At 39.3% G+C, this 20,922-nt stretch overlaps 1 protein-coding gene across 3 annotated transcripts in view; it reads right to left on the bottom strand.

Moving 5' to 3' along the window:
- Positions 1-15,711, bottom strand: part of ampd2a (adenosine monophosphate deaminase 2a) — a 45,231-nt gene extending 29,520 nt beyond the window's left edge. Inside the window, exons 1-2 of one of the 3 annotated variants that reach the window (XM_030051091.1) lie at positions 15,295-15,711; positions 14,794-14,880 (exon numbers count right to left, since the gene is read on the bottom strand). In XM_030051091.1, coding sequence (XP_029906951.1) covers positions 14,794-14,803 — 10 coding nt within the window. In that variant the 5' untranslated portion in view covers positions 14,804-14,880; positions 15,295-15,711. Of the gene's footprint in view, positions 1-9,028; positions 9,500-14,793; positions 14,881-15,294 lie in introns of those variants that run through there. The other 2 variants (XM_030051089.1, XM_030051090.1) reach the window with 2 other exon arrangements.
- Positions 15,712-20,922: the final 5,211 nt, after the last annotated feature.

The following is a 20,922-nucleotide window of genomic DNA, read 5'->3' as shown; positions in this document are numbered from 1 at the left end:
GCCTTGATAGTGGAAACGAAATACAAAGAGCATATAAATGGTGTGTGATACTGAAGGAAAGAATTTCATTCATCAAATCTGATGTCCGTGCCACCAGATGACTAGTATACACAAAAGACGGACTCATGTGCAATCTGCTATAACTAGGCTAAACTGTGCTGACTGATGATGTAAAATGGCAAAATATGTCACAATCTGTTGTTTAATTCTCTATTTGTTGTAAATAATCTATTTTATTTATTTATTTGTTTGTTTATTAATTCATTCATTTTATTTATTTATTTTGTAGTATTGTTTATTTCACATGATTTTATCTCTTGTTACCAAAAAAGTGTCTGAGGACCATGAAAAGTATATCCGAATACATATACACTTTACAAATAAAATACTTTATCAAGTATTATTTTATTAAGTTTCTTGTTTTGTGACATGCACAGGCTATGTGGTAAAATAAAATTATGTTTGCTTTGCTTTAGCTCAATGCCTGCTAAGCAAAGCAGCTCTGCCACAGGCAGTGCATACAGGTTATGTTGCTGCTATGTGCCTGTAAACTCATTCCCACTACAAAGACAAAAAAAAAAAAAAAAAAAAAAAAAGTTCAGTTTATTGTCCTCCACAATGAAATTTTGGGAGAGACTATGGTTTGGCCCCAGTCTGTTCATCTGTCTGCCATACACTGTATCTCACACACCACTGACTGGATTTTAGGGAATGATGTGTGCCACTGGTGCATTCCAGCATTTTCATAAGTACAGATTGGCTGAAGAGGGGCGCTACAATTTTATGGGGAGTCTCATTGCTCCGTTCTTGCATTTTTAAGACTGTACTACTTTACTGGGCGCTGTACATTTGTCTGGACATGTTTTGCCATTTTTAGAATTCATTTATACAAGTGTTAAAGAGGTCTTTGGTGAACACAATTTCACAGGCGAAAGCTACTGTTGCTTCTTATGCAGTAAAATATATTTCTATACCGTGGAGAGTTAAAGTGACCTGCATGCTACGGTGGCTGTGAGGGTTTCTCATGTTGTTATTGTGCACCATCTATCAGCTTCCACCAGTTTGAGGCTGTTTTCTGTCTATAACTTTTTGTTCTGAGTAGAGCTACAACTGGCATGTGATGCCTTAACTTATTTAATCATGAAATCAGAACAAGCTGGGTGATTTAGTGTAAACAGACAGCTAGGCTGGTGTGATTTTCAGTTTAGGACTTCTGCACATTCACTTTTGTCCTTAAACGACCATTTTAGGTGACCAGCATTGCAAAAAAACAACACTCAGCAGAGCCATCTGAGGTCTGGCGACTTTGCCGTCACCAGCCAGAGCCTCATCATTATCACCACTGTGGTGATAAACAACTCTTTTCCCATGGGACGATCAGCCCAGGGGAGTTGTTCTGTACCATTTTCACTCCCTTTCTCCCAGAGGAAAAAGGAAAAATGACATTTTTTGGGGGGGGTTGTTTTGCAAAGAAAAATAACTGCCTAATCGCTTAACTTGCACAGGAATTCTCATGTGAGGCAAACATCCAAACAATGATCCCTCTGGCTTCTCAGCATTTTGACTGATACTGTTTCTTTCTCAGAATCCATCATGAGTTTTCTCAAAACATGAAATCATCTATGGATCCCATAACACACAGCACAAACTAGAGCTAAACAATATTGTCAAAAAATTAAATTGCAACTATTTTGACTGATATTGTGACTGTGATACAATTCAGAAAGTAACCCTTCTGAATTTTAACTTTCATTTTCACTACAATGAAATTATTTTTTGCTGGAGAATATAAACTGTATCTCTGTAGCATCACAATACTTCATTTATAATGGTTTGTTGCCACATATTATGTTTTTATCCAAAATTTGCAGCTGCTGCAATTTTTATATTGTGCCTTTATTTCAATAATGTTTTAATTAACTGATAGATTAACAAACACATATTGCTATACACATGCATGCATAGACATGAACAAAAAGCCCGCAGCACACACATTCTGACACAGACCCACACACCCACCTACATATCCTAAGTAACCATATTTCTGATGATCCACAGCACTCTAGAGCCAACACCTTTCTTGCCACCCTCTCTGCACTCACCATATCTCAATATAGCAAAGAGGAGCGTGGTGTCACTTGACACTGATAACATGTAACACACTGTGCTTAACAGCACTTGTCTACCAGGACGTTAATATCACATCTCTGAGAGAGAGTGGCTGGGTTTGGGGTCAAAAAGTGAGTTAATAAAAGAATACTGCTTCACTAAGATGCCGCGGAGAGGAGGCACCCTGTGACATCTGTTCTGTCCCACCCTCTATGAACTTTTATGAACACAGATACACTCATGTACATCCATGTAGTGACAGGTGATATGGGCAAAAATCAAATATTGCAATTTCTTTAGTACTGGTATTGTGATGGTATTGTAGGGATGAGTATTGGTGCTTTCATAAACTATTTACACATGAGGGATTTTGAAAAACAGTCATTTGTAATGTGGATATGATGATCAAGTAGGTAGCAGCAAATAATAGAACAGATAAAACAGTCGAAGATGTTCAGAAAATTTAAGCCTGTTACTGTAATGCAGCCTTTAAAAACAAGAAAAGATAACCCTAATGCCATATCATGACATTATAATTTCCAAAATCCCTATCAAGATTTCCTATCATGATATTACTATAATATCAATATATCACACAGCCTTATGCCCAAACACCTCTTAATACTATACAGGGCTCAGCAATACTCCCATATCATATTGACATCATGATGTGACACTACATATCATCTGGGATTTTGGATCTCGTAATATTGTGATAAGGCAAATATCTGTGTGTAAATATCTGATGAAAGCATCATCACTGGTCCCCACAATATCTTCACAACTGATATTGAGGTATTCGATCAAAGATACAGTGATACATGATTATGTCCATATTGCCCAGGCCTAATGCTGTATTTATCATGTGGCACTCTACTGAGCACAACAACAGCCTTCCTGGTGCTGCGAGGGATTCAGTGTTGAGCTCAGGGACTCTTCTGCCCTCCTGCTGAAGGACACCATTCCTACTCACTATGCCACCCTGCTGGTCCAAATCCTTCAAAGGAATGTGTGTTGACATTTTGAATAAAAGTCTGTTAACTTCCTTCACCAGACATGTCTTGGAATTTGATTGGGGGTTACTTTTAGACTGTCAGAAGTCCCCTTTCAGCTTTCAAAAACCTCTTTAAAAATATGGTTACATCAAAATATAGACACTCTTTCTGTACTGGATGAGCCTTTAGAAACTGATCACCAAGAAGCTCAATTCTCTTGGTCACTGCGGAGAAAACTTGTACACAAACACGTGCGCACATATGAGATGTGAAATTTGCCACTTGTTATCATCTGTCATCACACAATCAAGAGCGGTTAAACAATGTCAACACCGTATGGGCCAAGTCCCTCCTAGAAACAATTGACCCTCGGTTTCACACATCGCACTAGGCCTGATTTACAGCCTAGACCTCTGCCCTCCTGCCCAAGAATGTACAGTTTACCCAGAGAGCTAACCGAGGAGCAGTAAACTGTGATATCCCACTTGTGTGTTACTCGGTGTGTGTGTGTGTTAACCCATGTGTTACCATTCTTGTCATGCTGTGTTAGTAATATTGAGGGTGCATGTGTTCCTACAAGAAAAGAGAATGTGAGCGGAGTGATGATTAAGTGAACAGGGGAGTGAATCAGTAACCCAAGTGAGATCACAACACAATTACAAGCATGTTCATTAAGGGTACGAGTGGGTAACATGCTTGATAGCATTTCACAGAAACAGCACACGGACCAAACGTCAGCTGTTGCTGGTTTTCCAGTGGTCAACTGCGTGGGATTAAATGAAAATGGATCCTCATTAGGAGCCATGGCCAGAGCCAAGATAGAGTAAAGCAGCCTGCTTAGCTGTACCTCGACAATGAAATACAACCCATCGTAACCATGTGTGTAAATGCTTTCTGTCAGCCTGCAAATCACCCCACATAGAAATGGTGAGCGCAACGGCCAGTCCTTACATAGCGTAGAGTCTATGTGTTGTGTGTGTGTGTGTGTGAGAGAGAGAGAGAGAGAGAGAGAGAGAGAGAACAGTTGATGATTACAGGGAGAGATAACAAGGGCTCTGCTGACTATCTGGTTACCCCCAGCAACAACAGGCCCACCTGCCAGTGTGACAGTCATTGAGGGCTCGGTTCCAGGTTCTCCAAAATCCCTTTTTGAGAACAGGCAGACTTCCTCTGTTACAGGGGAAGTAAAGGAGCTATTCATAGCAGAAGAAAGCCCTGGAATTTTCCACCCAAAGACTGTGGACAGACCAAACTGGTCATCAATCATGCTGACTGCAGAAGAGCTAAAGATCTTAGATGCTGACAGTCAGCCACTTGTTTGAAAGTGATGGTTTAATATTACAAAAAAAAAAACACCAAGCCACAGACTCCCTCTAGTGATGAGAGGGAGAAGGTGCAGGCTCAGAATATTATTTATTCACAGTACTATTAAAAAAATATACTGTAAAAAATAATTGAGCGCACATCACATAATGAAGATTTTTATATTTATAAAAAAGGAACGTCAACAAGCTCTTCCTCAGAACCTTCCTGAAGAAATCTTAGTGATAAAAATGTTGCCCATTCGCATGTAAGCTAATAACTTTTTTTTTTTTTTTTTTTGGGAGATTAATACAGCGTGTAGACTTCATTAATTTTAACACTGGTTGCATTTCTTTTTTGTCTTGTACTGGTAAAATTTGTGGACGTGCACATACTTATTCCCTCTTTACAACATTGGTGAAACCCTTTAGACATTTGACAAGGTAAGTCTCCCAAAAAGAACACAACTGCTTACAGAGTATAATTGGGGCAGTTTCAGAATACAAAAATCATAATTATGGTCACACCCTTTCAGCTGCAACCAGTCCCAAAAATTCTCTTCTGGCAGTCAGTGTCTGTCAGCTGGATCTGTACAGGGAGCTCTCCAGGGCCAGGTGAGAACTGACAGTGTAATAAACTGCAGTACAGTTGGCACTGTTCAGCAGTTTTGAAGAGAGATTCACACTACAACAGCTGTCTTAGAGGAGTGGATAACAACTGGCTTATGCAGCCACATCACAGGGGGGTCCAGGATCCTGGGAACGTTTCTGTCTACTGCAAACCAGATGAGACGGTGCAATTCCTCTGAGCAGGTTAAAGTCCACAGGTTAGTAAACCAGTCATAGATGTACAGTGTGCCATCTGTCTGATGGTGACTGCTCTACTTGAAAAACCAGTCTGTTCCAGCACAGATACGCTGCAATACATCTGTTCATGACATAAGCTGTTTGCTTTGTTATTTTTAGCCACAGAATAAAACACAAGGCCTAAATAAAAATATACTTTCAGTCTAGACAAGCATAAAATAATCACAGAAACCGCAGAAACAGCTGTTTTCAGCACCGTCACACAAATGTGTGGAAAAGGCTGAAATTAAATTAAACCTAATGCTATTTTTATTTTTAAAGCAATTTTAATTAATTTAAGTCATTTTTAGACAAATCTTTTTTTTCTTATTCTAGTAAGTATTCCAGAACAAAGGTAACTATACTATATTTAGAAGTAAGTTAGTTAAGTTTTAGGTAGGAATATGATCCCAGACGGCATCCCAGAAGGTAGACTGCAGCAGGTATGCATAAAGACAGTATTAGGTTTACTGAGAAACTACAACTTGAAAGTTGTATAACATTAGAAATATTGACTCTGATGCAGAAGAACTTGACAAAAAATGGATGAATAAAATTACATAAAATGTTTCAAATTCAAATGTAGGACTATTTAATTACTTTTAAAGCCTAACACTATAAAACTAAAAAGAATTTAAGGCATTTAAGATTTTTTAAAGGACCTGCCCAAGATTCAAGACTCAATAGTTAATTGCCAGTGAACACAAGAAAACACATCAGGTACAGATATAAAGTGGCATACTACATCCATATAGCGTCACATAAACAAAGCAATCAAGCAAAGCCAATTAATTAGACAGAGACAACAGTACTTTCCAGAAACTATGGGGTTGACAATCTACTGTAAATGAGCTAGACACCACACGATTAATCTCAAAGACACAAATCTAGTAAAGATTAGGGAAGCTTCTACATAGTGAGAATGTCACAGATAGAGAACATGTTCTGCCTCAGACCCCAGCAGAAGGCAGGAGGGAATCATTCTGGAGAAAGGAGTTCCCTCCATCCATCTGGCACATACTTGTAATACCCTCTGTATATCACGTCATATGGCTTTGGCTGCAAAGCTAAGACATTACATATTCTGCTTCATGTGATGTAATGGCGGCCTGGTGGGGGAAGAGCTGCCTGCTGCCAGAGAGGGATTCCTGCAACTGTGAAAACTGACGGGATAATCAATGCTTCCATCGGCACATCAAGTAACACTTACATAACAGAGACATTTCAAATGTGCAGGAGTGCCGGAGATAAAAATGTATTTGTGCAAACTAAACTTCCTGCATACTTTAACAGGCTGGAGTGATGTAGAGCAGAGCTATATCTGGTGTCCCTGCCAGAAGTAAGAACACACTCCAGCCAGCAGTTCATGCTTTAGATCAAAACGCTGTTCATGCTACGAGATTTTTCTCACAACAGTAATTTGGCTTTGTGAATCCTACTCGCTAAGGAGCAGTGTGGTCTGTTGATGGCCAAAGAGAAGCACTACAAATGGTAGCCTACATGTGGCTCTTATGATGGACTGTGAGTGCAGAGGGCTCAGCCAAGCGGCTAATTGAGGGGACTTAAATGACTGCACTGGTGGAGAGACCTCTAAGTTATTTATTACTGCAGCAAGACAGGCTTTCTCAGCACATACAGCACAATGTGTGTCAACGTGAGTTACTGCTGCATCCTTCCAAACATTCGACGTTCATGCTCTGCTACATACAGCAAAGTGAAGATCTAGCTAAAATGAAATACATATTAACAAGGACTACACGGCTACAGATTTACATTATGTATAAACTGCTAGGCTAACATGCTAGTATTTCCACCCACAGAGACCAGTTAGCATCAACTTCAAAGGTAATCACATCTGAAACAGCTCTGTGGTGTTAGTGCTGCCATCATCTGGCATGTCTGCTATCAAACTGAAAAGTTAAGCAAATCCCCCCGAGCTTAACTCATTAAGTGACACTCCTCTGAATGGCAGACACATCACCATATACCAGTGAGATAAACTCATGCTGTGACATGTACCACATTAAAATGTCGACATTTTGCTGTCATCCCCACCTTTCCCAAGCATGCATAGTGACAATATCCAAAAATATCTTATTCACTTATATAACAGTACTTACAGTAATTGAATTTCTTTGACATTTTATTACATTTGTGACTTCTAATGGTGAAAAATTTAAGTTGTGGGGAGACTGAAAGTCTGCTAAACCCAAACATGAGTGCCTGGTTACTCCTGCTGATACAAGCTGAGTGTCTGTGTTTCTCTGTGTGTGCGCTGAACACTTGCCACTGTTCTCAGGGGGAGTATCATTGACTGCTAAGTAGTCTTGATTTCAGAGGTTTCAGATGCTGATATCTGATGCTAAAGTAACCAGAGCAGGAAGATTATCAAGCACACACACTCTCTCTCTCTGTCTCAACTACACACACAAGGTTGATGCATTCAATTTTTAGCTTCCACAAGAACATTTTGCAACAACAATCCTTAAACACTGTGACATGAACTTCATGGAAACTGACCTAGTTTGAGTCCAGAGGACATTGTAACTAATGTGAGGCATGGGGAAAAAGACTTGCTCATTGACTCTATGAACCAGGTCCTTGTGGATTTCCAGGTCCAGGGAATTAATAAAATAATTTAAGAGAGAACTAGGGGAATGCAGTAATCAATAGTTGTGGCAGCAGAAACTCGGATTCTAGACAATGCACAAAACCCTCCATGAAAAAAAAAAAAAAAAAAAAAACATTAAATGGCTGAAAACAGTGCCTAACACTAAAGTCATATAAAACCTTAAAACTGACAGAATGGATGGATTTTTTTTCCCTCTGAGCATGGTTGCTTCATAGTACCTTGAACAAAGATAACATGTCTTAGCCAAACAGTTGGGGAGGCTATTGCTTCAGTGAGGGATGTGAAGGCACAAGATAAAAGGATCCTGCTGCTGTATCCAGCCTCAGTTGATGAGATAAGGGGAGGTCTTAAGAAACAGTGCCCCAGACAGCAGACCCCTGGTGAACTGTTCTTGCTACAAAGTGAAGGCTGAGGGGCCCACTTAGGGCTGGGCACCACACCGCAGTCTTATAATCCAATGTCTCCTGCCTGCCAACCCATCCCGTTATAATCATTTGATACATGTCAGTTCACTATGCAAACATGGAAAATAACTTTATAAATCAAGAATACATGATTGGGCTTGAGTACTATGTTAATCTCTTCAGAGACTCCTCTACAGTACACACAGGACAACATGCACTACTTGACAGTTTTCCTTCACTAAGGGGCTACAGGGGGCGAGGCATCTCAGGTATTACATAGTTTTTGGAACAAAATCAGAGCCAGACCCAGGCTCTATGTTCATTAGTTTGAGTGTAATAAATTATGAACTATTTTAGGCTTAAATGTTTTTTTTTTTTTTTTTTTTTTTAATAAAGAATAACTTGCATTAAAGTAATAGTGAAGCTTATGGCTAGGTTTAACAAATCCTCAAGCACTTTAGTCCCAAACAGAAAATCTGCAGATGAAAGTGAAATATCAGTCAAAATCCGCGAACACTACAATTCAACCACGTCATTAAAAACGCTACAAAACTCAACAAGAAAGTATTAGGCCTCGACCACATTCAACTGTGTTTCTCTTATTGCTATTTCTGAAGAGGCTAGATCCTTCAGTGCCACCTTTCAAGCATCAGCACATTCCCTGACTCCAGATACATACAACATCTCACACCTCTATCACTTTTTCTCTGGGACCCTCACCACCCACACCCTTCCACTCACCAGGGCTGGTTGTGCTCTGCAGGCTGCCCCTCTTGCGCAACGGGGATTTGGGTTTAGTTTTCCCTTGTCCCTCGCTGGTGGAGGAGGAAGAAGAGGAAGAGGATGACATCTTGCTGCCTGTGCTCCTGTTACTACTGGAGCAGAGTGAGTCAGAGCTGCAAAGCGGCCAGCAGAGGGAGAGGGGAGCAGCAGTTTTAACGCTAAAGCTCTGAATCACAGTGGGGCAGCGGGACGGCAGGGCCCATGCTGGGCCTGTAGAAGCCCTTCTGCAGAGCTGGCTCCTCCTCCCAGCCAGCAGCAGGCCAGCAGTCACGCTGCTCAGGGGCGGGTTGAAACGCAGCCCTAGGCTTCCCCCTCTCCAGCTGGGGGTCATCCTCCTCGGTTGCCCTAGTAACCAGGGAACGAGCTTCCTGTAGCCAATGCAGGAAAGAACAGTACCGCAGGAGGGCATTGCAGATCAAAGTCTCTAGCTAGCATGACAACCAGCAGGCCTCGAGACAGACTACACTACGCCAGCTGAGCTGCAAGGTGAGCGGAGGACACTAAGTTTTTCCACTTATCTAAAAATAGAAATTAGATGAACAAAATATGATTACAAAGTAAATCCAAGATACAGATAAGCAGAAGATCCAGATGAATGACCAATATAAAAAAAAAAAAAAGAAGAGAAAAAACTGTCAGCAAGGACGAACACAAGACCCAGTTAAGTATGTAAGCTGACTAGTGAAGTCCCAATCTCCTTTGCTGGAAAAATCTCTAGGGAGAGACAACAGACAGCCAAAACACACACACACACACACACACACACACACACACACACACACACACACACACATACACACAGCACTGGGCCAGATGAAATCCTTTACACCTGACATAAAGACTTATAAATAGTGACAACCAGCGACTAGGAAAGCCAGTTGTGCAACCCATGACAAGGCGTGTCAAAGTTTTTTGTGTTGTCTCATGCTGTCCCTGTGGTTTAGAAGCACTAATTATGTTCATTTCACTGTGTACTAAACAGATCAGTTGATCCCGAAGGAGTTAAACAAATAATGAAAAGCATTTTTCATTTTTTTTTTGTTTTTTTTTACCCCATTTTACTGTTAACTGATGCTTTGAATTGTGTGTGACCATAGCAATTGAACCATAACCCATTCAATATCTATGAGGTGAACTCCCAAACTCCTTACTAATGTATAAAACATAATTCACTGAAGTCTACATAAGGGCTAAGTGTGAATATGGGAATATAGCTAATGATATTCAAAATCTTTAAACATGACCATAATTATGGTAAAAAAAAAAAAAAAAAAAAAAAAAGAAGAATGATAATAATAATAATAATAATAATAATAATAATAAAATAATCTGAATATCATTCCTTCCAGAGTGGGATCTGTTCAAAAACATTAAAAATCACAATAATAATAAACCACCAGCACTACAAAGACTTGAACCACAAACAGTACTGCTTAAATATAATAATACAAAAAAGAGTAATAACAGCAAAAGCAGCACATTTTCAAGCTTATTTGCATGGAATCAGATGAGGCAAAGAACTGGTGTAGTATTTCTTTTGTCTCAGGAAACTCACTATGTTCCAAGTTGACAGATCTCTGATGATAATGCTTTATCGATCTTTCACTGAGTCTGCGCTCACTTTCTCTTTTCTCTGATGGTATCAATTTCTCAAGGTCAAACAGAAAAATCTACTCCATAAGGTGGTTAATGTCTGCGGCAAAATATCTGCCACTGCACAGAAAACTCTGCAGGATCTTTACAACAAACAGTTACATAACAAAGCAAAATCCATCCTGTCTGACTGTTCCCATTCTTTACATCAACAGTTTCAGTTTCTGCCATCTGGCACCTTCTCACACTTCCACTAGCAACAAATACACACTCGAAGAGGAAAAGTTATATACGTTCACATGTAATGATTTACCTTCTTGGTTTTTTTCACTCTTTTAATTGGCAAGGTATTTTTACAGTGTATTTACATTTTATGCTCTTCATGTTGTATTTATGTGCCATGTATTTTATGTGTGCTTAGTCTATGTGTCCTATGGCTGCACAACCTATTGCCCCACTGGGGACAAATGAAGTTATTGATTGAGTGATTTATTGATTGTACTGATCAGTTGTATAATAAATATTTAATCAAGCAAACTGCATCACACCTACTGCCATAGAGGTGAAAGACACTGACTGGCCATTGTTTGATTTTTATGAAAAGGAATTTGTAATTCAAAAACTATCCAGAACAGTGAGACATTGCTTACAGTCCATGAATCAGAGCAAGGGAGCAAAGGAAGACCTCCATCTACTGGTCTGATAGCAGAATGCAATAGACAAAAAAAAAATTATTTGCCCCTGCTAAACACTGTATGGCTGATCAATTGGCCAAAGCATACTGACTATAATATTGACACACCAATATACTGCCACTCCCAGGATGCATACTGTGTCCTGGATCTAATTGGACCCCCAACAGGTAAAATATTTAGCTCAGTATATCATTTTCAAATTTGTACAGAATGCATAATGCCTGTAGAAAAATGAGACTGGTTTATTCTAAAGGTTGCTCCTCCTTCTGTGTTTATTCCATATGTCACATGGTATGATTTATGAAATGTACATTAAATGTGCAGGACTGGCTTTAGGCACAAAGTGGGAGCCTCAAACAAAACAAGGCGCAGCAGAGGCATCCAGTCAAGCAGAGATGCCGTCCACACCCATACCATACAGCTAGATGGTCAGCATCAAACTGAAGTTATTATAGCCTAATCCTGGCTGGTATGATCAGCATAACCATATTATTCATCGGTGAGTCGTCAAGAGGAAGACATCTAGCCTACTTTATCAGCCACCACTTTTACCAAAACAGTGTGATCTGAACACTTTGAATGAGCATCTCTCCATACAAACAGAGAAACTGACTGGATGACCTGAATTTGACTCTGAATGAACACACATTGTGCCATTGGGGAAAAAACTTGTTCGTCAACTGACAAATTTATTGCAAATTGATTATTCAGTTCACATCAAGACAATTTCACATTACTTCCTCTGTATACCCAGGTAAGTTTGTGGGGAACAAATGGCAAATCTCCCTGTAAGAACAAAGGTAAAACACGAACACTAACTCGGGACTGGGTGTGTTGCCAAAGTCAGCAAATGCTAATTAGACATTAGTAATTTAAAAACCAACCATGTTGAGATGAGATGGACGTGAGATGGTGAGGGCAGCCAATGTAAGACAACAACTGCACTGAGAAACATGTCAGTGGTATGAGTTTTCACCAGTGTACTGTGTGTGTGTCTGTGTAGTTTTCCAACATAAGTTTATAGGGAGAGCAGCTCCTATCAGGATTGTACACGAGCTTAAGAAGTTTCAGATATAACTACTGACCATCTCCTATACTTAAGATTTCTGCAAACACCCTGTGATCTCAAGTATTTCCTCCTGTCAGAGATGAAACAACCTGAGACACACACACATCAAGCAGCTGAATGGACGATCAATAGAGAAATGTAGCTGCGCTCAAACACTTTGGACAGCAATTCAGTTGCTGGGTCCTTTTGCATTATGATCCAGTTGTGTCAGTGTGCTCTTGCATTGTGCAAATAAACTCATCTCCAGAGTCACAGTATGGACTGAGCTCAACTCAACTGGGTCAATCAACCAGCATAATGTTTATTTTAACAGACAGTGTTAAATTTTAGATGGTGTTATGTAGATCAGACATTTAGTTACACAAACCTGCATGACCCCTCTGAGGCTTAACCCAAACACACTCAAACGTACTGCACAGAATGAGCGTGGCAGCATAGTTGTGAGGTTTTTCTGAGGACAACTATGACTCAAATTAAATCTAAACCCCACTCCACTATCAATCATAACACATATACTGAAACAATTTTGTTGGTATAGCACATAGTGACAGCTATTCTATTACCCCGACAACAACCAACCCAAAATAAAATCTGAAATATTTTGCAAAGAAAAAAAACTTGTGGGGGCAATTAACAAAGCATGTAACAAGTCAGGGCTGATCTTTGCCAAAATACAGCCTCCACAGACTGTCTAGAGCATTTCCTACAAACTGACCCAGTTTTCAAGAGAGCTGACGCTCACTTTCTGGTGCAGCAGCAGCAAGGGCTAAAAAAACAGAGCTACTTTTGGTTCAGACGGAAAAATCTTACCTGCCCTCCATGAATATGATAAGTATTCACATTCTCAAAGGCCTTACCTGAGGAGAGAAGGGAACACTGACACCCAAGGTTGCTACAGGTTTTCTTAATTCTTCTTCTGTGCCTTTCTCTTTCCCTCTGCCGCCTGGTCAAGTTTTCTGTCTGCACACCCTTTTGCTAAAAAGGGTATCACTGTAACAGTGGTGGCTTGGTGATTTTTTTCCCATCCCCTCAGTGCAAAGCTCATGGAGTTCAGCATTTTTGTTTGCAGAGGCCACACAAAATCACCTCTCTCTCTCTCTCTCTCTCTCTCTCTCTCTCTCTCTCTCTCTCTCTCTCTCTCTCTCTCTCTCACTCACACCTCTCAACCACGAGCAATGTGCAATGTAAAATGCCACTGCACCAGATTGAACCAAAAATTAATTTCCTCCACCAAAATGCAATAAGCGATTACATATACCCAGCATTCAGTGTGATGTTGCAAAATCTATTCCCAACAAAAGCAGACACAGTGTTTTTTTAACATTTCACAAGCCAAAACCACAACACAAACATTTCCCAACAGTGTTCCTTGCACTACTTCTGCCTCATTTACATAAAGCAGTGCTGGGCACAGAACCACCTAAGAATAAGACTGTGTTTTTTTGCCGTTTTCATGGATTAATGGACTTACTGTAAAATATTGACTGTACCATACTGGTTGCTACATCCCCAAGCACACTGCCCCAGAAGTATGCAGAAGTGGAAGTAACTATTTACATTTACTCATGCTACTGTAACTGACTAGCTTTTGTGTACTGGTACTTTTGAAGTGTTTTTTAAAGTCAGTGATTTTACGAGCTCCGTCAGCATAGATGGGAAGAGGAGCCTGGTTCTGCTGTGTTGGTTCTACTTTCTCTCATTGCCAAATTTCCAACAAAAGCTGCACAATGAGAAACTGCAGATAGTCGATGGAAGCAAGGGTGATTTCGATTCAACTGGCAAAAGTTGGAATGAGAGTGGAAAAATGGAGAAAAATATCAGAGAGGTGGCCTGACAATGATGACCATGTGGACTCAACCATTCCATATTTGTCAGCTGAGTCCACAGGGTCCTCACTTGAATCAACCCTTGGTAATTTTGCGCATTGCACCTTTAATAGAATCTAGTTTGAAGTGTGTACTCTCTCCCTTTCATAACCACATGGACAAAATCACACCCAACAGTTATTATTTCTAAAAAAAACAAAAACAAAAAAAACCCAAAAAAAAAAACAAAAAAAAAAACTGCATGTTAGATGAGCTTCTTTTTACTTTACTGCAGTAACTTTTTACAGCAGTACTTCTACTTCTCCTTCAGTAAAATATCCGTACAGTGACAGTACTTATACTTGAGTAGCAATTTGCAGTATCTTTCCACCACTGGACATATGAACTAAATGGTTCTTGCTAAAAAACTGATGAGGGGATACTCAGTTGCCTCCAGTGAGTTTGATATTAGTGTAGCAGCTAAACCTCTATATTTAGTGTCATCAACAAACATCCTCTGTTAAACTAGGCTCCTCAGGCACACCAGTACCGCTGACTTACCACCTGACATGATGATGATGATGACGATGATGATAGTTGTGGTGAAGGTAATGTAGATGGCTGCACCACAGACAGGAAGCAGCTGTCCTACAGAGAAAAATAACATGACGCTAATGCTGAGAGTTTGGTTTAATCTTACTGGAAAACTGCCATTGACGTGGAAAGCTGCGAAACTACGCGACTGTGTGGCTTCCACCTAGCAAACACAGACAGCCTGCTAAATGGACAACCATTTTAGTTAAAGTGTAGTGATGTCGACGTTTAACATTACTTTAAAAACTTTTTAGCTAACGACAGCTAGCTAGTGGTTACTAAGACAACTCGTTAGGCGTAACTAGCACGTTAACTGACAGCGTTACGTAATTTACTTTGCTGCTCCGTCTGTACATAACAATGACAATTTATATCCGTAACAACTCAAGCTAGTCTTAAAGCGAAATGCACAGGAACTTATCGTAACGTAAGCTAGCACGTAGTCCTCACAGGTAAGTTAGTTTTCACCTTTGTTCCAACTTTTCCGCTGGATGTAGTGTAGGGTCTGCTGCTGACTGCACTTTTATATTTGGTTTGTTGTTGGGTGTTTTTTTTTTTTTTTTTTTTTGACGTGAAAGCAGAAGTTCCCCCACCGGAGGCAAGAAGTCCAACTAGAGGAATGTTAAAGGAGCCAACTCTGTAGTGAGCATAGTGGTTCAAAGGTTGCTCATGTTCTCACACACCCACAGACACACACACACTCACAGAGAGAGAGAGAGAGAAAGAGAGAGAGAGATGTAAGCATATGATGTGGTCTGTATGCAAAGTAGATGTAAAGTGCAAGTCTCCTCCAGAACACACCAAATGCATACTGTAGTGTTTGTGCAAAATTGAAAAGCAATTTGTATTTGAAATGAGCAACGAGTTGCCACCCACAGAGGTCCTGATCAGGGTTGTGTTCAGCAATAGCCTACACACCTGCAGTGTATTGTGTTGCAGTAGTGAATTGGGTGGGAAGGTGGTTCTCCATCTCCGTGCAAGTACATCATCACTAGAGGGGAGATACCTTTGTGCGAGCAGGATATGGCAACCCTAATATACTGAAAGTCAGGGTGTTAGTGGCTGTTTTTAAAAATGGGCATTAGAGGAGGTGACCACCTAAAAACCCTACTCCAACACAATACCTGTTGGACTGAACAAGTGAAAGTATCTAAATACCCCGATCTCTACTTTTTCTTTTTTCTTTTTTTTTTTTTTTTTTGGTGAAATATTACTCTAGGAATAATGAAAAGATTGTATTTTCATATAATCAAAAATTTATGGTGATTTTGCAGTCAATATGTGCTTGTAAATTTATCGTGAGTACATATGGAAAGGATTAGGTCCACCTTGACTTGCGCCATGTTAAATCTGTCCTCTTATAACATTTAGGTTTTTTCTTACAACGTGTTCCTAGATGTGTTCATGTCATGAACCCCCATTTAATTTGAAATTGTTTTGTCCCCAGGAACATTAAATATATGTAGGAGGTTACAGCTGTGGCAGTAAAACCTTAGAACAGATGTTATTACATTTTCATATTGGACATACTTCAAAAGAGTGATATAATGGGGAAATTAAACTATTTTTAATTTTGCTGGGCATCCCATGGAACCCTCTTAAGGACCCCTCATGGTCTCCAGGCCCCATGGCAATATGCTCTAATGTATAAGTTAGACTGAGTAGTGTATCCATACACTGAAATAATACTATTTGCTTTTTTCGTCTAGACTAGTCAACTTAAGTTTTCAAAAAAGTCAAAAAGTCAAGAATAATTTTATGTGTCTTTTACGGACAGAAAGTACTGACTTGTTAAGATTGTTCCCAAATGTTTTTTTCTGATGGGTTGGCCTGTGTAAAAATTGTAAAATGCATCTAATTTATATTCTGTTAAAATAACCACCAGGCTGTTTCCTGTATGAAGTATCATTGAGTATACCTGCATCATTGTGTTAAAAGTTAGTTTTTCTTTTTGAATTGTAACTGAATCAAAGTAGTAGTAGAAGTACATGTAAAATTATATGAACCCCAGTGTATACCCTGTCATGAATTGGCTGTTTAAAGAGAAAAATATTCTATCAGATAATATCACATAATTTTATTCACATTGTGGCAGCACAGTGAGGCCTAGGCCTATTTACCAGACAAGATTTCTGCATGCCTCTTGGCCCCAAAACAATGAAGACGCTGCCATCTAGAGGTGTGCAGTATTTATGTTCTCTTGTTGAATGTGTGAGCCTGCGTGGGTTCAAAACTGTTCCTAGCATGCTGTTTTACCACCAAAAACATTAATTTCCAATTACTGGCTATTATTCCCCTTTAAGGTTTCAAGGTTAAATTCCTCAGATGCAGATGAATACACTATTCAAAATTGTATAATATTTTCTACCACATGCAAGGTACCATGCATGTGATGGCTCATTCAGCTGCACAGTTTCCTGACGATTGGTGATGTTAAAGCCAGCAATTTTGAATGTTTTGCCTATTTACTACAGTTTACCCACATTTTATATTGCAGCAAAATCATTTTGCAAATCATGCAGGCATACTACACTTCACAAGATATCATCAAAATCCCTCGATTTCAAATATGAAGTTTTGGTTGAAACACCCACCTTATATTATTGTGCTTCTGCGGCTCACAAAGTCGTGACTGCTCATAAACCACACAACTGATAACTGGCTTTGTCAAGCAAACATTTCCCCAGGGACTATTTTCCAGTGGAGGGACTGTTTCACTCCACCCCGTTTCAAGTTATCAAAACACAACAGTGCCGCTGCTTTTAGACTTATGTGGACGATTTTATTATGGTGATAGAATAGAAAGTTTGACACCAGTTACTAAAAAGGATGTGGATTGTACAGGACCTCAAAAGACCTCAGAAAGTTAATTTTCATATTGTAGTGGAATGAATGGAAACCAATGGCTGGATAAAAGACAGGAAAATGATATCAGCGCTCTTAAGTATGACTGCTTGCTTTGGGAAAAGATTATGTATATACATGTTCTGTATGTACTGATCACAATGTTGCATTAATGACTATGATGAACCCCAAAATGCAGAACCTCTCTTATGTATCCTCACTCTGTATGAAAAAACGCAAGACCTCACAGTTATGTGATGGAGGCAGCATTGTTGAAAGTCACCAATAAGCTGTATCAGACTTTTGTGTTTGATGTAATTAAGACAGGTGGGTGGCTGCTTGTCAAAAATTATGTGCTTGTTTCCAATTGTGGGTCACTGCCCGTGTCATTATTCAGGTTATTGGTCTCTCCAGAGAGAGACGATGGAGTGACTCAGTAAAGATCTTGTTAAATAACCGTAGGCCTCTCAGAAGATCTCTTCATAATACCTCGCTGATGTAGTGAAGGCCACTCTGTATACACACAGCACTTTGCACAATAACAGACTCTAAGAAGAAAAATAGATTGAAGCTAAAAAAAAAAATCTATGAAAGGCCCGTCCATAATTTTAAACAACCACACTGCAGGTTAGTTACAATTATGAAGATATGTTATGAGATTATCATAAATTGCATCTTACGTCTTACTCGCTTCTTTTTAACTGTTAAGAATAAAATCAGCTTTGTTTGTGTGTGTGTGTGTGTGTGTGTGTGTGTGTGTGTGTGTGTTTGGGGTATATCTGACTGGCCTTTTTGTCATCCTGTCGTCTCGTCTCCCATCCCTCCCTCATCTCCTCTCCTCCTGTGTGTGGTATTATTTTAGTAATGTTTACTTATCTTTTGCCTATATTTCTGACAGTCTTCTTCCTTTTCTATATCCACTACTCCACTTCTCTTCTCTGCTCTCCTCTCATCTCCTCTCACCTTCTTTTCTGCCTTGCTCTTGTCTCTCTCCTTACTTCTCTACCCCCCTCCCAAAAAAACATTGTCTCTTCCTCTCCTTGTCCCTTTTTACACATCTCTCATGGGAAATGCTGAAAAAGTGTTTATAAAATAATGCATAAAAGACTGGACCGCCTCAGTTGACTTAGGCCCTACATCTTTTTTGACTTGAGAGTAATTATTTACTTTTATACACTAATTTTCAGCAACATATCCCTTCACATTTCACTAAGACACTCTGCCTCTACTTATATTAATACAAAGATTTCAGTCTAGTATTTTGAGAAGCGTGTGCCTTTTATAAGGTTATTAAATGCGAACTATGATTTGATTTATTATATTTGTTCTTTTCCCCTTACCTCATCCTTTTTCTCTGTTCTCGTTTTCACTTGGCATTTATATATACAGCTTTGTCAGCATTTATTTCTGCTACACAATCAACCTTTGGATCTTCTGCTTCTGCTGTTTCCTGATAACCAGTGGCTGTAAAATATGTGATTTTTAAAGCGCTAATCTTCTTCTGGGGTCAGCTCTTTAGAGTTTGTTTGGTAAAAATAATTGAATAAATAAAAAATAAACATTGCCCTTGAGGTCATGGCCAATGCCAAGCCCTAGTAAATGGGAGATTTTGAGTAAATAACTGGGTCCTTCATCTTCACGAAGCAGAATATGTCCCACGTGTTCTTTCAAAATTTCCGAGAAATGAGACTGTATCTAGTCAGGCCTTGCCAACTGATGTCATATGGTTAATATCATTACATAATATCCTATACCCATTGTTGCATTGGCTCTAATATATAAACACTTTGTCAGATGTCTCTTGGTTTCACTATTGAGCATAATGTAGGAGGAAAAAGGGATTCATTAAACTTGTACAGGTCCATCTATGTCTTTCTGATGAATGTCAGATGTCTTGCAGTTTCCTGTGCATCCCATCCCACCAGGCCATGGATCCACTAGGATATGAAAATTAACTTTCAAAAACGTCAAACTTTCTTCACACCAGTGCTCCATCACTGTAATAAAGTCGTCCACATTTGTTCTCCTGAAAGCAGCAGCAGTGCTGTCTTGTTTTGATGACTTGAAGTTGGGCGGATTGAAAGAGTCTCTCCGCCGGAAAATATTCCCCATAAGAAGTGTTTGTTTTACACAGCCAACGATCATTTCTGTGCTTTATGAATGAATGGTGATGACTTTGTTAACCACAGAAGCAAAACATTATAAGGTGGGGGTTCAACCAAAAATTCATTAAATGTTGAAATCTTAAGTACCGCCACATAATTTGCAAAATGGTTTGTTGCAATGTAAAATATGGGTAAACATTCAAAATCACTGGTTTGGTCATTTTATCTATGTGCTTTACTCTCCTTGACTTGCAGTGACCAAGCCAGTGTTTAACTCAGCCTCTGTCACTGGTGTCGCACGCAGGGAATAACCTGTCCACCTCAGTAAAGACTGCAGAATCACTCCCCCGACTTCCACTGTAACCTAAAATTGATCTTTTCAGAGATCATCTCATGGTCCCCTCTTACCTCCTCCTCAGTTTGCACCTAATCTTACCCACTTGTCTTGAGGGGGGAGAAATCTTTCTCTGCTTGGCTCTTGATGTTATTTCAATCAAAGGACTCAAAATTCAAGAATTTACCTTATGCCACTGCTACTGTTATTGTAAATCACTGTATATACTGTTAACCTAATTAGCTTTAATGTTCTGTCCTCAAGAGGAAATTCTTTCAGCTTTGGAATAAAAAATACGTTACACACCTATTCACACACACATTCATACCTATATAACTAAAGGTCTTAAAATATAAATCTAAATATATAACATCATGCCCAGATGTTTTTCACTTGCCTAGTTTACAAATATTGCTTTTCAGCATTAATTTAGGTTTTTGCCTTTCACTATGTACTTCCAAACAATCAGATTTAGGAATGATTGCAAGGTGAATTACATATGTGGCGACTTTTATCAGCTGTGGTACTGAACACTAAAAATAGTGAGTTAATTTATGAGTTTTCTGAAAAATGTGATTTAAAAATTAAAAGTTACCTGGATTATGTCACACAGTTTCAAGTAATTTACTGTCATAACCATCACAAATGGACTGCATCAACATAACTTTCCTGTCGAGTTTCTTATTCTACTAATAGAAGAGGTAAATTCATCCAGACTCAACAGGAAGTGATCAAAGATTATAGAATGTTTTTTGAATGTTGAAATCATTGAATCATTTTATGTAGTTAAAAAGAGCAATATTCATACAAATG

Source organism: Myripristis murdjan, chromosome 5 (assembly GCF_902150065.1).
Source record: "Myripristis murdjan chromosome 5, fMyrMur1.1, whole genome shotgun sequence".
Taxonomy (NCBI): Eukaryota; Metazoa; Chordata; class Actinopteri; order Holocentriformes; family Holocentridae; genus Myripristis; species Myripristis murdjan.
This window is presented reverse-complemented; position numbering and strand designations above follow the sequence as displayed.